The 21,162-nt window shown below is 47.2% G+C and overlaps 1 protein-coding gene across 4 annotated transcripts in view; it reads left to right on the forward strand.

Annotated features, from left to right (window-relative positions):
* SYCP1 (synaptonemal complex protein 1) overlaps window positions 1–21,162 on the forward strand; it is a 345,552-nt gene that overhangs the window by 39,677 nt on the left and 284,713 nt on the right. For all 4 annotated transcript variants that reach the window (XM_029573719.1, XM_029573718.1, XM_029573720.1 and 1 more), the window contains exons 7-8: window positions 8,562–8,635; window positions 15,634–15,692. In XM_029573719.1, the coding sequence (XP_029429579.1) occupies window positions 8,562–8,635; window positions 15,634–15,692 (133 nt within the window). The remainder of the gene's footprint in view (window positions 1–8,561; window positions 8,636–15,633; window positions 15,693–21,162) is intronic.

Raw genomic sequence — 21,162 nt, forward strand, 5'->3', positions numbered from 1 at the left:
GAATTTTTTGGGAGAAAAAGTCTCTTTTTGTCCGGAGGATCGTGTTTCTGTACATGTGCATGGTGTTTTTGTAGGCGGCCTGGGCATCTGTGGAAGGGTTTTTGCGCCATCTATGTTCTTTTCTTCTTAGTTCTTGTTTGAAGCCATTCAGTTCGGGTGTGAACCACGGTTTTCTGTTATCCATGTTGGGGTGTATAACTTTGGTGATTATAGGGCAGGTGAGGTCCGCTACTTTTCTGGTTATATTGAACCATGAGGAGGTGGCCAGCTCAGCTTCTGAGAGATCAAGATGCTCTAATTCTTTGGAGGGGTGAGAACTGAGGATGTCTAGAGAGCATGTTTTCCTGAATTGGATTGTAGACTTGGTGTGTGGTTTAGGCACGGGAATGGCCCTGTCGTCCATGGTTTGCAGACTTGATCAATCTCGCAGTGGACGGTCCTCTTCGTCTGGGTCACCTTCCATGCTTGCTGCATCAGGGTCCGGTATCTTTCGCCCAGGCCAATCGCTTCTGTCTTGCGGCCTGGCTTTTGAGAGGCGCCGGCAGAGACGGCGTGGATACCCAAGGCCGTTATCTCGACCCTCCTCAAGGCTAGAAAGACGTCTAACTCCATCTCCTATATCAGGGTATGGAAAGTTTGACAAAGTTCCTCATGAGAGGCTTCTAGGAAAAGTAAAAAGTCATGGGATAGGTGGCGATGTCCTTTCGTGGATTGCAAACTGGCTAAAAGACAGGAAACAGAGAGTAGGATTAAATGGACAATTTTCTCAGTGGAAGGGAGTGGACAGTGGAGTGCCTCAGGGATCTGGAAAGAAATATGACGAGTGAGATAATCAAATTTGCAGATGACACAAAATTGTTCAGAGTAGTTAAATCACAAGCAGATTGTGATAAATTGCAGGAAGATCTTGTGAGACTGGAAAATTGGGCATCTAAATGGCAGATGAAATTTAATGTGGATAAGTGCAAGGTGATGCATATAGGGAAAAATAACCCATGCTATAATTACACAATGTTGGGTTCCATATTAGGTGCTACAACCCAAGAAAGAGATCTACACCAATTATCCAACAACAAATCCATTCAACTACATTCATTTGAACCCATCACCGCCACAGAGATTCAGTCAGTCTTATAGAAAATGAAACCTTCCTCTCACCCTTCAGACCATATCCCCACCAAACTTCTCATGGCAATCCCTGACTCTATCTCACAAACGCTGGCGGACATCATTAACTGCTCTCTCTCCCAAGGAATTTACCCGGACGAACTCAAACTGGCATCCCTCAAACCACTGTTAAAGAAGCCAAATCTGGATCCTACAGACCCAAACAATTTCCGACCGATCGCCAACCTACCTTTCATAGCTAAGATCATGGAAAAACTAGTTAACATTCAAATCTCAGACTACATCGAAGATAATAAAATTCTACTCCCTTCCCAATATGGGTTTCGCAAAGCTTCCAGTACAGAATCTCTCCTTATATCGCTGACAGACTACCTCATTTTGGGTTTCGATAAAGGTCAATCATTCCTCCTGATACTTTTAGACCTCTCGGCAGCCTTCGACACCGTAAACCACTCCATCCTCATAAATCAACTCTCGACTATTGGTATAACAAGTACGGCGCTTGCCTGGTTCAAAACTTTCCTCAACAGAGGCTACAAAGTGAAAATCCACAACAAAGAATCTCCCCGCCATAACTCACCTGTAGGAGTCCCACAGGGATCCGCCTTATCACCCACCCTCTTCAACATATACCTCCTGCCGCTGTGCCAGCTTCTAACCAAGCTAAAAAAATCAACGACTCCAAAAAATCAAGCTAAAAAAATCAACGACCTCCAAAAAATCAACAACCTTCTTGCTAGCCTAAACCTCAACGACTTTCTTGCTAGCCTAAACCTCGTGTTAAAAATCAACGACCTTCTTGCTAGCCTAAACCTCGTGTTAAATGCTGCCAAAACAGAACTACTACTTATCTCCCCGGAAAACAGCAACACCATCAATACTCTTCCTGCCTACCCACTCTCCACCCAAGTGAGAGACTTAGGAGTTATAATAGATAACAGGATCAATTTGAAAGCATTTGTCAACCGTACAACCAAGGACTGTTTCTACAAACTCAAAGTGCTGAAAAGGATAAAACCACTCTTCCACTTTCATGATTTCAGAACGATACTACAAGCAATAATCTTCTCTAAGTTAGATTATTGCAACACTATCCTACTAGGTCTCCCATCCTCGTACACCAAACCTCTATAGATGGTCCAAAATGCGGCAGCAAGAATTCTCACCAATACCAGGAGAAGAGACCACATATCCCCCATCCTAAAAAACCTACATTGGCTCCCTATTCACTTCAGAATTATCTTCAAGTCCATCACCATTATATATAAAACCATCCACCACCTTACCAGACTCGACCTACAATTCCCGCTCAGCCAACATATCGCCTCTAGACCGACCAGAGCAGCATACAGAGGATCCCTCCTGGTACCTCACACTAAATTCACTCGGCATATAACTTTTAGAGACAGGTCCTTCTCAACAGCGGGACCTTCACTCTGGAACTCCATCCCACCGAATCTCCGGCAGGAGCCTTGCCTCCCAACATTCCGAAAAAGACTTAAGACGTGGCTATTTAAACAAGCTTTTCCGGACCTATCCTAAAGGCCTCCTCTCCACTTCAAGAATGCAGCCACTCCAGCCATCTGTAAATAATTCTACATGATGTTAAATCACTTCTGTATCCACTCTGTATTTCGCTTCTCTCCCAAGTTTGATCCTCCTTGTTTTTTGTAACTACAACTTCCTCTGCACTAGTTCCAGTTTTTTGCTTTCTGCACCCCCTGTTCAACTGTAAACCGGCATGATGTGATTGTATCATGAATGCCGGTATATAAAAACCTTAAATAAATAAATAAAAATAAATAAATAAATAAAGTGTGCTGCGGCAGTCAAAAAAGCAAACAGAATGTTGGGAATTATTAGAAAGGGAATGGTGAATAAAACGGAAAATGTCATAATGCCTCTGTATCGCTCCATGGTGAGACCGCACCTTGAATACTGTGTACAATTCTGGTCGCCGCATCTCAAAAAAGATATAATTGCGATGGAGAAGGTACAGAGAAGGGCTACCAAAATGATAAGGGGAATGGAACAGCTCCCCTATGAGGAAAGACTAAAGAGGTTAGGACTTTTCAGCTTGGAGAAGATACGGCTGAGGGGGGATATGATAGATATGTTTAAAATCATGAAAGGTCTAGAACAGGTAGATGTGAATCGGTTATTTACTCTTTTGGATAGTAGAAAGACTAGGGGGCACTCCATAAAGTTAGCATGGGGCACATTTAAAACTAATCAGAGAAAGTTCTTTTTTACTCAACGCACAATTAAACTCTGGAATTTGTTGCCAGAGGATGTGGTTAGTGCAGTTAGTATAGCTGTGTTTAAAAAAGGATTGGATAAGCTCTTGGAGAAGAAGTCCATTACCTGCTATTAAGTTCACTTAGAGAATAGCCACTGCCATTAGCAACGGTAACATGGAATAGACTTAGTTTTTGGGTACTTGCCAGGTTCTTATGGCCTGGATTGGCCACTGTTGGAAACAGGATGCTGGGCTTGATGGACCCTTGGTCTGACCCGTATGGCATTTTCTTATGTTCTTAAGTTTTTGAGAACTGGTGTGCCTCCATACCTGTGTCGCCACGGACTGCCTCGGTGGCTCAGATTCTGTCTTTTCTTCAACAGGGACTGGACAAGGGTCTGGCCTACAACTTGCTGAGAGTGCAAGTCTTTGCCCTAGGCTTTCTACTTCATCAACGAGAGGGAACCTCTCACCCGGATATCATCCGATTCCTCAGGAGGGGTGAAGCACGTGAAACCCCCGGTCCACGCTCTTTATCCTTCGTGGAGTTTCAATCTCATTCTCTGAATCTTGGTCGGACCACCCTTTGAACCCATGCGTTCCGCGACCCTCAAGGATATCACTCTCAAGACGGTTTTCCTGGTAGCTATCTGTTCTGCCCGCAGAATCTCGGAGCTTCAAGCACTCTCGTGCAGAGAGCCCTTCCTTCGTTTTACGGATTCGGGAGTTTCCTTGCGCACTGTGCCTGCTTTTCTGCCCAAGGTGGTTTCCGAGTTCCTCTTGAATCAGACGGTAGAGCTTCCGTCCTTCTCAGTGGATGCATCGGCGGATCTACGCAAGCTAGATGTCAAGCATATCCTCATCCGCTATCTGGAAGTCACTAATGATTTTCGCTTGTCGGACCATCTTTTTGTTCTCTGGCATGGTCTGAAGAAGGGGGCCAAGGCGTTGAAAACTACCATTGCTCACTGGCTCAAGGAGGTGATCTCAGTGCGGATCTACATTGGAGCGGGTTGACAACCTCCGGCGGGTGTCAAGGCCCATTCTCTTCGAGCTCAGGCTGCTTCCTGGGCGGAGAGGCAATCGGTCTCGTTCCAGGAGATTTGTCGAGCGGCAACTTGGAAATCTTTACATACCTTTGCTTGTCATTATCGTCTACACATACTGTCGCCTACTTTTAGCTCCTTTGGCTCTAAGGTCATTCAAGCAGAGCTTTCCGGGGCCCACCCTATGTAGGGAAGCTTTGGTACATCCCACTGTCTGGACTGATCCTGGAACGTACAGGGAAAAGAAAATTATTCCTTACCTGCTAATTTTCGTTCCTGTAGTACCAAGGATCAGTCCAGATGCCCTCTCTGACTGTTTATTGGGTTTGGGATTGCCTCTCTGCTCAAATTGTTCTTCAGTGCCTTTTTTCCTTTGGCTGGTTAATGGTTCATTCTGCAAGTTTGTTGTTTGACACTGTTTTGTGCCCATTGCACACTGTTATTTGTTACTTAATTCTATTGTTCTTGATCCATCCTGATTTTCCTCTTTGCTTTGATATACTCCATACTGAGGATTAGTAGAGGGTGCACTACCTTATAAGGAAGCATCCTTCAAAGTTGTATCTGACTCCATCTGCTGGAAGGGGGAGATAATCCACTGCCTGGACTGATCCTTGGTACTACAGGAACGAAAATTAGCAGGTAAGGAATAATTTTTTAAATATATTTTTTCCGTACTCTGTTTATATGTATTCTCATATACAGATGTTCATTTTTTGAGATTTCTCTTTTTGATTTTAATCTTTACTGTTTTGTCAGGCATCCTCCAAATGCAGTCTTCACAAAACATGGCCCGTGTCGAGGGACCATTTATTCCTTGATAAATATTCTGGCTTGATGCTGACATTTTGAACCTTTTTGCTTGCCTAAGTATAATAAAACTTTGAACTTTATGGACATTGTGGAACTTTTGATGTCCTTCCTCCTCTTTCTGTTATCCATTTTTGATGGTCGGACCAGCACCTATTATCATTATTTGTGGAATTCTACAAGTGCCAACCATATGGCTCTGAGTTCCCAGTATCCTAGTCTCACAAAGTCCTTCTGTATTTCCTCGCAATCTGCCGCTGTTTTAACAATTTGGAATAAGTTTGTATTATCTGTAAATCACCTCACTTATTGTTCCCTTTTCCAAGTCATTTAAACAGCACAGGTCCCAGTACAGATCCTTGTGGCACTCCACTAATAACATTTCAACATTGGAAAAACCGACCATTTAGTCCTACTCTCTATTTCCTGTCTTTTAACAAGTTACCAGTCCACAATAGGATAATGCCTCCTATCCCATGACTTTTTAATTTCATCAGGAGTGTCTCATGGAGAGTTTTGTCAAAAGCCTTATAAAAATCCAGATGGTAAAATTACTACGGTGAGGCGGATAGCCAGGATTCGGTGTGTGATACGATCAGGGAGAGTTTCTCCCTGAATTGAGGCAATACGTAGTGGTACTTCCAATGGATGAACTGGTATCTGAAGGAGTGTGACAATCTCTTCTAAAATGAAATTTCCACTTGCCCCAGTGTCCACGAGGGTGGTGGTGGCGAACGAACGTGACTCCCTGAGGAGGGAGACCGGCAGCAACAGTTGAGGGCCAGAAGCTGTAGCGCCCAAGCTCGGGACCTCCCAAACTGTACATTTGCTATGTTATAGGTTGCACTGGAGGTGGACCCTTGGCCTGGTGCAGGATTGGTATGGCCCTCTGGTCGGACCCAGAGAGTGCCTGCCACCAGGAGGCGGAGTACACGAGGAGACAGAGGCTAGCTGGAGCAACGCCAATAACAGTCCGGGGTTTCCGCAGGGTACCCGGACCGCCTGGACTTAGGTGGGCCTCAGAGGGTCTCCTGGAGGTGTGCCCACCACGAGTAAGGGTGCGCGGCTGATGCAGAGAGAATGGACCAGACCTGAACTGGAGATTCCGGAGACCTCAGGGAGGTAGCAGTTCAGGAAGGCTCTCCGGGCAGAACAGGCAGCGCCTGTGTGTCTGGTCGGATGAAGGCCGCGATCAGAGTCCAAGCAGGTCGGTCTGGTGGTCACAGAAGGCAAGAAGAGAGTGTCTGAGTGAAGCGCAAGGGTCAAAGACAGGGTATCTGTCCAGAAGTGGTCAGCCAAAGCAAGGGTCAATTCCAATATCAATCCGATTGTAGTCAAGGCAAGTGAGGGTCAGTTCCAGGCGGCGGTCAACATGGTCAGGCAGGCAGAGGTTGGTTCCAGGTAGCAGTCAATGTGGTTAGAAGGCAGGCAAAGGTCAGGTCCAGGCAGCGGTCAGTCGTAGTCAGATAAGCAGAGGTCAGTACCAAGAATCAGTCTGAAGGGTACTACCAGGGAACGTGGATCAGGAACAAGACAGATGCTGGAAGACACGGAGGACCACAGGAACGCTGGGACACGGAGACGCTGGGACACAGGAAATGCTGGAATACAGGATCAGGCACAGGAGCAAGGAACAGGCAAACTTGAAACACCGAGGTGTCGACCCGATTGCCAAGGCGAGGTCCTAGGGACAGGGCCTCACTTTAAATAGGGCTAATGAGTGATGTCATCGTAATGCATCCGAGCCAGTTTTCCCGTGTTTGGCCCTTTAAAGGCAGAGACGGCGGCCGCGCGCGCATCTAGGGGCGAGGCTGAGGAGATGGAAGACGCGGACCCCCTTCGATGAAAACAAGGGAATGCAGAATCAAAGCAAACACTGTCTAAATGGTTTTCCCAATAACACATTGTTATGAGTCTAAAGAGTGTCCGGTTCTGCACCAGATAAAGGCTCATCAGCTGCCACATTGGCTCATTTAAACTCTTCCTCCGTGCAGGATATTTGCAAAGCTTTAACTTGGTTGTTGAGACATACTTTTTGCATAACACTGTTTGGAGCAGCAATCTTGAACAGACAGTAGATTTGGACAATGTACGCTCAGTAATTTAATTTTTTTAAATGAATGTACAACTTCCCACACAATGATCATCGGTTGCAAAAGAAAAAAGAATGGAAGAAATAAAGCAACCTTAGCTGGGAGTCCCATCTTGTATGGCTGCTTTATGATGCTTATTCACGGAGAAAGCAAAGTCGCTTACCTGTATCAGGTGTTTTTCATGGACAGCAGAACAAACAGCCACAAAATTCCTCCTTTCTCCTTAGGAAGTTGAAGATAAGCTTGGAAATGGACCGAGGGAGAGGTGTATGGTAACAGCATGGGAACTGCCATGCATGCCCAGACAGAGTCCATTTTTGGGCTAAGAGAGAAAAGAAGATAGACTCAGCGCTTTTCGATGATATCACCCGTCTCGTCTGGCTGTTTTATCTGATGTTCACACAGAACACCTGTTACTGTAAGCAACTTTGCTTTACCTGCTATTAACATGCATACCTGGACTCTGGCAAAGATGAAGCAGGACTGTGGAACCATGGTCTTCATAGCCTTAACATAGCCTAGGAAGGTGTGGTTCCTGCTACTTCTTCAGCAGTCTGCAGTAGAGCCATTTCAGCTCAAGCCATCGCTGACACTAGTTGCTCAGCACAGGGGAATATTTCATTGCTAGTTCTGGATGTTGAGAGCATGATAGTTACTTTGTGTGGATGATCTAACTCGGTATTCAGAGTATTCTTGGCTGTGAGTCTTCACTCTGTGAAGGACTGTTCACTCTGCCTGTCCTTAGAGAAAGCAAAGTTGCTTACCTGTAACTGGTATTCTCATTCCTTCCCTTCATTCCATTTAATTTAATCACCTTTCTATTTTAGTTTTGACATAGACTAAGGGGGCTTCACCAAGGGCTGATTGATATAGTGCCTAGTGAATGTGTGCATGGCCTTCTTTCTAGCCAATGAATTGACACTCTCCATACATGGTGCATTGGATAGTGTCACCCACATGTGGTACTGTTAATCCTGCTGTCCATGGAGAACAATTACAGGTAAGTTACTTTGCTTTTTGGCAAAACTATAATTTTTACTCTTTAAAAAGACACTTCAATTATCTGTCTAGGTGGGCAATAGGAAGTGCTCTAAGAGAACATGCACACAAGGAGTGAGTTTGCTGTTATGTAAATAACTAGGAATGCAAGAAATTTAGCCATCATTAACGTCAGCCATTTCATTAAAGAAAGTCTTATTTTTTTTGTGTTGGAAATACCATGCTTAAAATTGCTTCTTTTTTCAGAAACAATGCTACAAGGCATTTATGTGACCTACTTAAAGAAACTTGTGCTCGATCAGAAGAGAAGACAAATATGTGTAAATATTATTTGTTCATGTTACAGCTTTGTACATGCACTAACTTGCCACAACTTTCCATGGCTTATAAAGAAACTTTGTGCATTTATGCTTTTACATATCTTTTTAAAATACAGATTCTGCTGAAACAAGATATCTTAGTTTCTCCTAGGAAAAGCAGGATGGTACTCCTCACACATGGGTGACACCATTAGATGGAACTCGGCATGGAAAACTTATGTCAAAGTTTCTAGAAACGTTGGCATACTGAGCATACCCAGCATGCCACTATCCATGCGGGGTCCCTCTCCAGTCTTTTCTTTCTTGGTCAGTGATTATTCCCTTGTACGAAGTGATTATTCCCTTGTACAGGTCCTTGGTGAGGCCTCACCTGGAGTACTGTGTTCAGTTCTGGAGACCGTATCTACAAAAAGACAAAGACAAGATGGAAGCGGTACAGAGAAGGGCGACCAGGAAGGTGGAGGATCTTCATCGCATGACGTACGAGGAGAGATTGAAGAATCTAAATATGTACACCCTGGAGGAAAGGAGGAGCAGAGGTGATATGATACAGACTTTCAGATACTTGAAAGGTTTTAATGATCCAAAGACAACGACAAACCTGTTCCGTAGGAAAAAAATCAGCAGAACCAGGGGTCACGATTTGAAGCTCCAGGGAGGAAGATTCAGAACCAATGTCAGGAAGTATTTCTTCACGGAGAGGGTGGTGGACGCCTGGAATGCCCTTCCGGAGGATGTGGTGAAGACCAGAACTGTGAAGGACTTCAAAGGGGCGTGGGATAAACACTGTGGATCCATAAAGTCAAGAGGCCGCCAATGAAGAGTGGGTGACTCACCAGAATGACAGCTACTGCCTGGAGACAATACCCTTGTTCAATAAACATACACATGCTTACTGTGACTCCAACATCGCTCTAAGCTTCAACAGCAAGAGAAAATGTGGAAAAATGGATTTACACTCACAAAGAGGGGAGTAGCTGGCTTGTTACGGCGGTTACTACCCCAAACCAAATAAGCCTGATACTTCACCTTCAATGCATATACAGCATAGTTCTCTGCTTCAACGACAGGGGAGAAGAAAAAAGGGTTCGCACTCACAAAGCGGGGAGTAGCTGGCTTGTTACGGCGGTTACTACCCCAAACCAAATGTTTCTGATACTTCACTTTCGATGCATATCCAGCATGGCTCTCTGCTTCAACGGCATGGGAGAAGACTGATACATCACGCATTTCCAGCATAGCTCCCTGCTTCAACAGCAGGGGAGAAGAAAAACAACCAATAAGGACTGTATAACATAGTCTGGGTAAAACAAATAAGCATGGGTGTAGCTTGCTTATTGCGGCGGTTACTACCCCTACTACCCCTAACTAATCAAGCTAGATATTTCAATGGTGGGGGTGGAAGGTAAATAGAACCAAGAGCTAAGAGAAACAGATAAGTATGAGAGAAAAAATGTGTGAAGCTTGCTGGGCAGACTGGATGGGCCGTTTGGTCTTCTGCCGTCATTTCTATGTTTCTATGTTTCTATGTTTAAGTTCGTCGACTGTCCTGCGCCAGGTCCCTCTTCATTCCCCTGGCTTAGCTAGCTGGGCAGCGTAGTAAGTTTTTCCCCTTCTGTGTGGTCGATTCCCGATGTGTTCCCTTGGTACCCGCTGGTCATCGACCGCTCGCTAGTTTTTTTTCATATGGTGGGGTTTTGTCGATGCCCCCAGTGCCCTCAGACTAAGTCCCTCACAGATCTGCACGATGCGTGTATCCTCTGCCTGGGGGCATCGCATGAAGTTCAGGGGTGTCGGTTCTGCGACCAGATGACCCCCAAGGGCCGGCGTGCCTGCCTGGACAAGATGGAGAAGCTCTTCGGATCGAAGAAGTCAGAACCCTCGACTCCAGCATTGGGGGCATCGACGCCTAGAGGCTGGGGGGAGCCAATTGGACACTGAGCCTTCACTGTCCACCTCTCCACCGGGGCCCTGGATGGAGAGAGGGGCTGGAGATCAGCCGTCGTCAGTGTTTTCCCATTCTAGGACGTCAGGATCGTCTCCTTCTTCCTTGGCTCCGGGGAAATACCCGGCCGAGCAATGTGGGACGTCCAGGAAGCATTGCCACCCGTCTTCGTCCACACATGGTACCGGGCTCAGGTCGGCACTGACATCTGCTGTGATGTCCCTGAAGCAACCCTGCAGAGAGGAGGCACCATCCTCCATCGAACCTGGGAGTCCCAGGTTTTCCCCACCAATACTGGTGCCAGGCACCGATCCCCCTCAGGGCTCCAAGGGAGATCTGGTGACACCTTCCTTCCTTTATCTGTCCTGTCTTCGGATTTTCAGAAGGAGTTGGAACGCAGGGTGCAGCTGGCGGTTGTTCGAGCCCTGCAGGGCATCGAGCAGCCGGCCCCATTGATGCTTCCACCGGTACAGGAGCCTGCACCCTCGATGTTGGCACTGCTGCTGGAGCGCCTCAGTGTCCTTGGCGTTTTCCCTATGCAGCCGCTGCCAGTGCTCGGGGGTCCATTGATGCCCCGGCAGCCACTGTTGCCTCCTCCATCCGGTGCAATTCCCATTGTGGGTTCCTTCGAGGAGGAATGCCTGTTGCAACCTGCACTGTCGTCGAGGCCTCTGATGCCGTGACAGGTGTTACCCGGTCCGATTCTGGGTCCTTCAAAGCTGAGGAGCCTGGGCAGAGGCCCTCCACTGATGTCCTTGGGTGATCTCAGTGAGGAAGATGCCCCGTATGACCTATGGGGGGGGATGATACCTCTGAGTCTTCATCGGATGACTCGGGAGATCTTCCCTCGTACCTGTCCCTTCTGGAGGAGCGGCACCAGTCCCCACCTGAGGACCTGACTTTTGCGGGGTTTCCCGCATCATGGCAGAAACCATTCCGTTTCAGCTTCTGATGGAAGAGGACCCCAGGCATAAGATCCTGGAGGTTCTCCAATTTGTTGATGCCCTGAGGGGGGTGGTGGCTGTTACCCATCTGTGATATCTTCAAGGAGCTACTCCTTAGGATCTGGGAACATCCCATCTCTGTGCCTCTGGTGAATCAGAAGGTGGATGCTGTCTCTCTGGTCCAGCAGGCCTTGGGGTTTGAGAGGTGCCAGCTTCCTCACCAGTTGGTCGTGATGGAGTCTGCCCTAAAAAAGGCCAAGCATTCCCGTATCCACGCTTCCGCCCCTCCGGGCCGGGAGCACAGGGTGCTGATACACTGGGCAGGAAGGTGTTTCAGGGTGCTATATCGATTGCCTATATTGCTTCCTACCAACTGTACATGACGCAGTACTCCAAGAACCTCTGGAAGCAGTCCAGGAAATTTCTGAGCACCTGCCCCAAAAGCAGCAGGGTGCCTTGTCAGCAGTCATCCAACAAGGCCTGGAATGTAGCAAATATGAGGTGCACTCCACCTACAATGGTTTGAAATGGCGGCCAGAGTGGCAGCAGCGGGCATTGGTGCCCACAAGGTGGCTTGGCTCCGAGCCTCTGATCTTCGGCTGGAGGGCCAGGAGAAGCTTGCAGACCTACTGTGTACTGGCGAGAACCTATTTGGGGACAAACTGAGGGATGCTGTGGCTCAGTTGAAAGATCACTATGAGACCCTTCATCATCTTTCGGCCAGAATATTAGACCCGCCGTTCTCTGCCAGAAAATCCTCGCAGCAAGGCCAGAGGAGATCCTTTTATCGCCAAAGGAAGTATTATCCTCAGGCCTGTTGTGCCTGTTCTCAGCATGCGGGTACTAGAGGCCGCAACAGACCCCCAGGCCTCAGCCAGTGCCCCAGCTGAGCCCCGCTATTACGGGGTTTTGACTGGCTGCGAGGGAGCATAAGCCATTCATCTGTACCCTCAACGCCGGGCCCTCCGGTCGGAGGCTGGCTACGGTTCTTTGTGGACTGCTGGTCCAGTGTCACCTCAGACCGGTGGAACCTCTCCATTGTTCGTCAAGGGTACCGGTTGAATCTTTGGGGTGTCCCTACAGACTCTCCCTCATGCCCCTCTTGGTGTCTGTCCTTGCATCAGGAAATACTCTTAACTGAGGTCTCCGCCCTTGTAACAGCTAGAGCAGTCAAGTCCGTTCCGCTGCGGTAGCAGGGGAAGGGGTTCTACTCTTGCTATTTCCTGATTCCAAAGAGAGAACAGGGGGACTACGTCCTATTTTGGGCCTTGAACAGGTTTCTCAGAAGAGAAAAGTTCAAGATGGTCTCTCTGGGCACCCTGATTCCCCCCTGCAAAGAGGGGACTGGCTTTGCTCCCTCAATATGAAAGACACATACGCCCACATCGAGATCTTCCCTGGTCACAGGAAGTATCTTTGGTTCATTGTGGGCGAGAGGCATTTCCAGTACAGGGTGTTGCCGTTCGGCTTTGCCTTGGCCCTACGGATCTTCACCAAGTGTCTGGTGGTAGTGGGGGCACACCTCTGCCGTCTAGGAGTTCAGGTGTTTCCCTACTTGGACGACTGGCTGGTCAAGAGCGCCATCCAGGAGGGAGTGCTTCAATTCCTGCACTTGACCATTCGGGAGGGAGCACTTCGATCCCTGCACTTGACCATTCAGGTGTTGGAGTCCCTGGGGTTGGTCATCAAATACCTGGTCCCATCTTACCCTGTCGCCCTAGTTATTGGTGCCCTGCTCAGGTCAAAGCTTACCTTCCTTACGACTGGGCACTCGAATTGGTGTCCCTCTCGGTCCGAGTACCAATTGGTCTGGGAACTTCCCCCAATCTCATCTTGCAGGATCAGGGCAGGCTGCACCATCCCAACCTCAGAGCATTATCCCTGATGGCCTGGATGTTGAGAGGTTAATCCTGCAGCCCTTTGCCCTGTCGGATGATGTGTCTCGGGGCGTGGTGGCTTCCAGGAAGCCTTCTACCAGGAAGTCTTACAGCCTGAAGTGGAGGAGGCTTTCCATGTGGTGTGAGCGTCATGGCTTAGATCCATTTTCTTGCTCCACAAGAGGCTAGTTGACTACACCTTTCGGATGCTGGCCTGAAGGCCAACTCCATCAAGGTACATCTAAGTGCCATCGGGGCCTACCACCAGGGGGTGGATAGTTCGCCCATCTCTTTGCAACCCATAGTGGGGCGCTTTATGCGAGGTCTGCTTCACTTGAAATCTTCCTTGCAGCCTCCTGCTGTGTCCTGGGACCTTAATGTGGTGTTGGCTCGGCTCATGAAGGATCCTTTCGAGCCACTGCGCACCTGTGATCTGAAGTACCTGACACGGAAGGTCATGTTTTTGGTTGTGGTCATTTTGGCATGCAGGGTTACTGAGCTTCAGGCGTTGGTGATGTATCCACCATACATGAAGTATTTCATGAAAGAGTGGTTCTGCATACATACCTTAAATTCCTACCTAAGGAGGTGACCAATTTCCATCTTAACCAGTCAATCATCCTGCCCACTTTTTTTCCCAAGCCTCATTCACACCAAGGCGAACGGGTTCTGCACAGTTTGGATTGCAAGAGAGCCTTGGCCTTCTACCTGGAGTGGACAGCAGGCCACAGGCAGTCCACGCAACTCTTCATCTCGTTTGATAAGAACAGATTAGGAGTTGCGGTTGCTAAGCAAATCCTATCTAACTGGCTGGCGGATTGCATTTCCTTCTGCTAGGCGCAAGCAGGACTGCAGCTTGGGGGCCATGTCAAGGCTCATTCTGTCAGAGCCATGGTGGCTTCAGTGGCCCACCTGAGGACAGTCCTCATAATTGAGATCTGCAAGGCTGCGACATGGAATTCCCTCCACACTTTTGCTGCTCACTACTGTTTGGACAGGGATGGCCGACACGATAGCTTCGGCCAGTCTGTCCTCTGGAATCTTTTTCAGCTATAGAATCCAACTCTTCCTGCCTAGGGCCCTTTTTTCAGGTTCAGGCTGTTTCCCGCTGATACCAACAGCATCTGTGTTGTTGTGCCCGTTGGTACCTGGTTGGGTGTCTGTTGGTTTTGCTTGTGTTCGGGAACAGCCTGTAGCTAGGGATTCACCCATATATGTGGACTACTATTCTGCTTGTCTTAGGAGAAAGCAGAGTTGCTTATCTGTAACAGGTGTTCTCCTAGGACAGCAGGATTTTAGTCCTCACGAAACCCACCCACCACCCCACAGAGTTGGGTTTCACCTATGTTTGTTATTTTATTTTTCTGTAATTCTATGTTATGAGACTGGAGAGGGACCCCGCATAGACGCGTGGTTAGTGGCTTGCTGGGCATGCTTAGTGTGCCAGTCAAAGTTTTCTGTGCTGGGCTCCATCTGATGATGTCACCCATGTGTGAGGACTGCTGTCCTAGGAGAACACCTGTTACAGGTAAGCAACTCTTCTTTCCTGTAGGATCTTAGGTTTGACATTCAAGAGCTGCATTTAAATTCTTATAGAGAAATTTGTGTGGACTTTGAACCAGTTTTTCCTTTGGGTTTAAAATGATTGTCTTATCTATTGGGGCCATTTTTTCCCAGAAGACCTTTATAGGTTTGCTTTAGAACAAAAATCTGTTTTAAGAAAGTTTGACACTATTCTAGCATGTTTGCTGTTAGATCTGTTTAAGCTCCTCCTGCAGGAGTAAGAACTGAGATAGAGTTGACTTTAGCTAATTATGGAATGATTTTCACAGAGTAGGTTAAAATTGATTTTTATTTTAAAAAATATATATATTAAATGCCCTCCTGAGGTCCCCTTGCTCTTATTTTTTAAAGGCAAAGGGGTATGTTGGGAATGAAAGAACTAAATCACTCACAGTATCAGTGTTTTAGAAATACATGTTATCCCAGCATGATTCTTTTATTGGACACAGTGATTTTTATTGCAACAGTGATACGTTTTGTCTTGGTTCTTGACATTCATACTATTGTACTTGAAGAAATTTGGTTTATATCTATGACCCAAAAATCAAATATGTTTTATTTTTAAATAATTCCCAGCATATTTAGTAACAAGTGTTTGTCTTTGTTATGGTTTTCTACAACATATGCTAAGAGGTAACATTTTGTATGGCTTATATTTTATGCTAACAGATGAAGTTGAAAGGGAAGAAACTAGACAGCTGTATGTAGAACTTAATAACAATATTGAAGTAAGTAACTGTAATGGGTTTCAGGATATGTTTGCTTTACTTTACTGTTTGATCTGAAATTGGGATGCCTTAGTTGAGAATATTTTAAACTATGACTGAAGAACGAGCACACAGAAATCCTAACCATGCGTTACTATTGAATGAAAATGTGTGTATAACAGATATTCAGGGAAGAAACAACAGAAGAATAGATGCCAGATGTCTTTGAACGTATTTATTGTAGTGCAGACGTGTTTTTATAAAAAGCCCGACTCAGCCGAGTTTCGCCACACAGCTAGTGACTGCCTCAGGGGCTATAGTAAAATAACATCACATACATAAAAATTTAAAAAGACATACACAACTTAAAAAATCAATTATATAAAATATTAATATACAAACATATAAAAGAACATTTAAAATGGTGACATGAAACAGAACATATAAAGGAGATCAAGAGCTAGAGCAACTACATATGTCTAAAATGTGTTAAGTGTAGAACCTATATACGTCATGAAGTAAGATGTTAAGTAAAAGTCTTGTTAGAATCTTAAAAAGAATTTTAAGTTCAATGTATTTAAGTAAAATGATTATCTATTGAAATTACTATATAGATCGCCTTCCTCTTTGCTTCTTGGGTCATAACACATATACAGTACATTAAGGTGTACAGCTTGACAGATTTTTTTCTCCTTCTCTTCCACCAGTCTGATCCAATCTGCTTATTAAAAGGTGAATTTTAAAAGCTGGGCGTGCGCCAAAATCAGGAGATGGGTGCATATCTGGCACTTGAACATGTCTACCTGTTAAAAACTTTGAAACTTACCCCGCCTGGTTTCCTCCCCAGAGATAGCCAGTGATGAAACAGACTTTTAGTTTCAAAACATAACATTTATTAAGTAGCTTAGAGATCTTATAAGAGCTGGCAGGATTTCTTTATTTCATGCATGTTGCAACCGTCGCTGCCTGATGGCTTCACGCCGCCTACCTTTCTTTTTCGGCGACTCCTCCTGCTCCTTGTGGACGTCTGGCTGCTGCTGCGTCTGCCCGCCATCCTCTCCGGCGTCCCCGGACCGGCTTGGGCGCTGCCTCCCTCCATGCTCTTCAGGTACCTTAGGGTGCGCGCGCCGTGCGGCCCTCATTCTTATTTCCTCTGTGGCGCGAACCTCAGGGGCGTCCCCCTGTGATGACGTCACGCTGCCCGGATATTTAAGCCTACTGTTTATTGCTATCCGTTGAGTTAGCAAGGTAATTCCTATGGATGGGATTCGCTCTCCGTACCCAGCTACTCTGCCTCCAACCTCTATTGGACTCTTTGCTGCTAACGGGGTACCCGCTTCTCGGGGGCCTCTCTGCTTCTTTCAGGTCGCTATCAGGAACCGGTACTCGCTCCTTGAGGGCCCATGTTCCCTGACTTGCTGCCTGTGTCCATCTCCTCTTCTACTTGGAAGAATTCGCTACAGCCACCATCTGTGAGTACTGCTACCATCTACTCCTCAGAGCTGTTTCCCTGGAACCAGGTACTCGCTCCTCGAGGGCTTCCTCCGTTCCAGCGCCAGTGCCATCTCCTACTTGGAACTGCTGCGTGAGTACTTGCCAACGAGTCTCTGCTCCCAGGGATCTGATACTCGCTCCTCGAGGGCCAGCTCTCCCTATCTCGGGGCTTCTCCATACTGGAGACTCTGAATGTCTTCTTGTACTCATTATCTCAGTTCTTTTCACTAAAGCGCTGCCACCGGAGGAACTGCTGTTCCAGCGTCCTAAGGAATACTAACCCAGCCAGGCTCCATCTTCTACTCACTACCGCCACCTCTGGTGGCTTCACAAACTGTCTAAATAAAGATATAATCTGTGTTTGTGTGTCCAGAGCTGAGCGTGACCTGTGGACCCTCACGGGACTTTTCCCCATGGGCGTGGTCAGCTGCCACAGTGTCCAAGGGTCCATCCAAACCTTACAAAACATAACAATGCATGCATACAAAGTTAAGATAGTGGAAACTATAAGGAAAATCAAGATTGTGTTTTCCTTATGGAAGTAAACGGAGCCCAGTTTACAGAATATACTGTTTTGTGAGCAATGCCAGTTTACTCATCGTTTTAAATTTGCATTAGTCTTTTATACTGTTAAACATGGCTCGTGTATGCTTCTCCCCTCCCCTCTCTCATCCCTTACGTTTGCTGGTAATTTTCCTTCATGTGCCTCTCAGACATCACATTCTGCTTACTCAGTGCTTCCTTTGTTTCTTGTAACTTTCTTGGCACCTTTCTTATCAGGAATTCACTCTGCACTCTCATGCCTTCTCAGCCTCAGTTGTTCTGTCTCTGGGCTGAATTTTTTTTCTTCAGGCCTTCTTATTCCAGTTACTAGTCAACATGAGGCAGTTTTCTTAAAGCAGTAATTAACCTAAATCCTAATTTCCTGCTGCCTCAGGAGCTATAGTAAAATAACATCACATACACAAAAATTAGAAAAGACATACACAACTTAAAAAAATCAATTACATAAAATATTAATATACAAACATATAAAAGAACATTTAAAATGGTGACATGAAACAGAACATATAAAGGAGATTGAGAGCTAGAGCAACTACATATTTCTAAAATGTGGTAAGTGTAAAACTTATATATGTCATGAAGTAAGATGTTAAGTAAAAGTCTTGTTAGAATCTTAAAAAAATTTTTAAGTTCAGTGTATTTAAGTAAAATGATTATCTATTTGCTTCTTGGGTCCTAACAAATATTCAGTACATTAAGGTGTACAGCTTGACAGATTTTTTTCTCCTTCTCTACCACCAGTCTGATCCAATCTGCTCATTTAAAGGTGAATTTTAAAAGCTGGGCGTGCGCCAGAATCAGGAGATGGGTGCGTATCTGGCACTTGAACACTTCTACCTGATTTTTTAACATGCCTAGATGCATGTGCAAGTGCTGATGTGTGCACATTTTGTATTGGCCAGAAAAGGGGCATGGTGTGATGCAGGACATGGGCATTCTGAGGTGGGGCTCAGAGTTGTGCGTAGAAGTACCTATGCGCCTGGGCACGCCCAGGTTCGGTGCCATGTAACTTTACTTCTGCTATGAAGGAAGTGTAAGTCTTAAACTATTCCCTGTACGTACCCGGATCAGTCCAGACTCCTGGGTTTATTCATTCATGCTAGCGGATGGAGACAGAGAAAGTAAAACTGACACTGCTTTGTATACACTGATGCTACCTGCAGTTCTTCAGTATTTCTCTGTCTCCAGCAGATGGTGGCTGATGCATAAACCTGCAGTTTGTTCCAGTATTTTTCCTTTTTTTGTTGCTCTGAGCCTTCCTCCCAGGGGTCGGGGTTCCTCGTGAGGCGGGATGGGCTGGGGGTTGGTGAACCTTTTGTACACCTGATCCAGGGATTGCTGTGGGGTGTATATCTGGTGGTCCAGATCCCTCCCCTTCATGAGGTCACTTAGGTGGCTAGATTTTTTTCTTTGGCTCTCTTTTCCTCACTTTCCTCATCTTTTCAATAACTTGCTGAATTGAGCTGGAGATCTCTCATCAGCATTAGGAGCAGGAAGCCGGTGTGAGGCTTTGTTTATTTAGGTTTGTTTAAATAAAAAAAAAATCTGACAGACTAAGGAAAGCAAGTAGGAGTAGTGAGGAGGATGGCTCCCTCCTCTCCCCCATAGTTTTCAGGGCTCCTTTTATCAGGGAATCTCAGTTTTTCTTTTTTACTTGCAGATTTTTTTCTCTTACTCCGGCGACGAGATGGTGAGGGGGGTGGCCTGCCGTGCGTGTGGAGCGGCTCCCGCGGGGTTGAATCGCCGCAGTCTGTGTTCGGCCTGCACCTCGGGTGGGGAGGGACCCTCGAATCACCTGACACCTGCCAAACTGAAAAGAATTGCGCCTGCACCAATGGCTACAGACTAGAGCAGTGCAGTCCGCTTGCAGCTTCCCGCTGGTGTAACCGCGGGAACAGTGGCCATCTTGGATCCCCCGGTGGTCGGGCCTACACTTTTGGGGACCGCTGGGGATTTCCCTCCCTCACTTTCCCTGGTTCCCCCGGGTCCTGTTGGGGGACAGGGGACTATGAGGGCTGCCTGGGGCAAAGTTCCATACCTTTGGGGGAGGACATTTTGCAACCCCAATTTTTCCCCACCGGCCCGAATCTGTTCTCGCCTGAGTTCGTGCTTTTACTGCATAAGGCCTTTTCCCTGTACGTACCCGGATAAGTCCAGACTCCTGGGTTTGGCCCCCCTCTAGCAGATGGAGACAAGTTTACCAAACAAAAACTCCGCTTCATATAGGCTAGTGCCACCTACAGTCTGGCAGTATTCTTCTGTCTCCAGCAGGTGGAGAAGGTGCCAAACCTACAGTCTGTGCTAGGGCCTAGTTTGTTTGGGACAGTATAGTTAGGTACAGTTAAGAAATAAAGAGGGAAGAGAAAGAAAGCGAAGGACCGCAGTGTTTGCTTGCAGGTCATAGCCTCCCAGGGTGGTGAGGTCCTGAGGGGACCATCCCTCCCTGGTTTCAGAGGCAGCTGAGGTACGGGGTAGACAACCCCGAATGCCAGCTTGTGGAGATCACAGGGGGTGAAACCGGGGAGCCCGGCTCACTACCCCCAGTTTGATCCAGGACCCAGACACTTAAATTTCACTAAGTATATTTTTCTTTGGGGCTTGACTCTCCCTTCTCTCCGGTGCTGTTGGGGGCTCTTCTTGCTCAGTTTCGCCATGTTTTTTGTCCGAATTTGAGTAGTTTGTTTTTGTAGCGGCATGCCGCGTCGGGCCTGCGGTGCTGTGCGGCCACGATTGTTGCGCAATGGGATCTGCGCCGATTGCCTTCCGGGGGGAGAGGGAGCCTCCACGACCCGGGGCAGGGTCTTACTCAGGATCCAAACTATGACGGGCGCCTTTGGGGAGCTGCAGCCCCCGGCCTCCAGTCTGTTCCTGCGAAGCACGGGAACGGGCGCCATTTTAGGTGCGATTGGGTCAGTGCCTCTGGGAGCGGGCGCCATCTTCCTCTGATAGTACCTGCGGCCTCCGCAGCGCAAACAGTGCTTGAGGAGGAGGACCCTCCACCGCGTTTGTCACCGCAGCGAAAGGTCCCTGAGGGGGACAAAGCTGTGGGGCCTGGCTTTCCCACTGATGTGGATCCCGATATTGGTGGTGAGGGCATGTCCACGGGTTCTTCTTTCTCCTCTGACTTCGTTTTATTGATGCATAAGGCCTTTAAGGCCCAGAAGGCGGGAAAGAAGAGGCCGCACAGTCAAGTTTCTCTGCCGGAGTCCCAGAAGCAAGCCAAGCTGACCAGGAACCGGGTCCCTTGGGGGGACAGTGTCCTTTTTGCGCACAGGTACCGGTGGGGAACACGGATACCTCTTCCAGTTCGGATGACCAGGATGACCAGGATTTGCCAATCCCACCACCGTGGGGGGGGGGGGGGGTGGAAGGGGATGCCGAGCTTTTGCAGAAAGGTCTGCGGGCGTCCCATGGGGCAGATGGCGACGACCTG

The sequence above is a fragment of the Rhinatrema bivittatum genome, chromosome 12 (genome assembly GCF_901001135.1).
Source record: "Rhinatrema bivittatum chromosome 12, aRhiBiv1.1, whole genome shotgun sequence".
NCBI classification, from domain to species: domain Eukaryota; kingdom Metazoa; phylum Chordata; class Amphibia; order Gymnophiona; family Rhinatrematidae; genus Rhinatrema; species Rhinatrema bivittatum.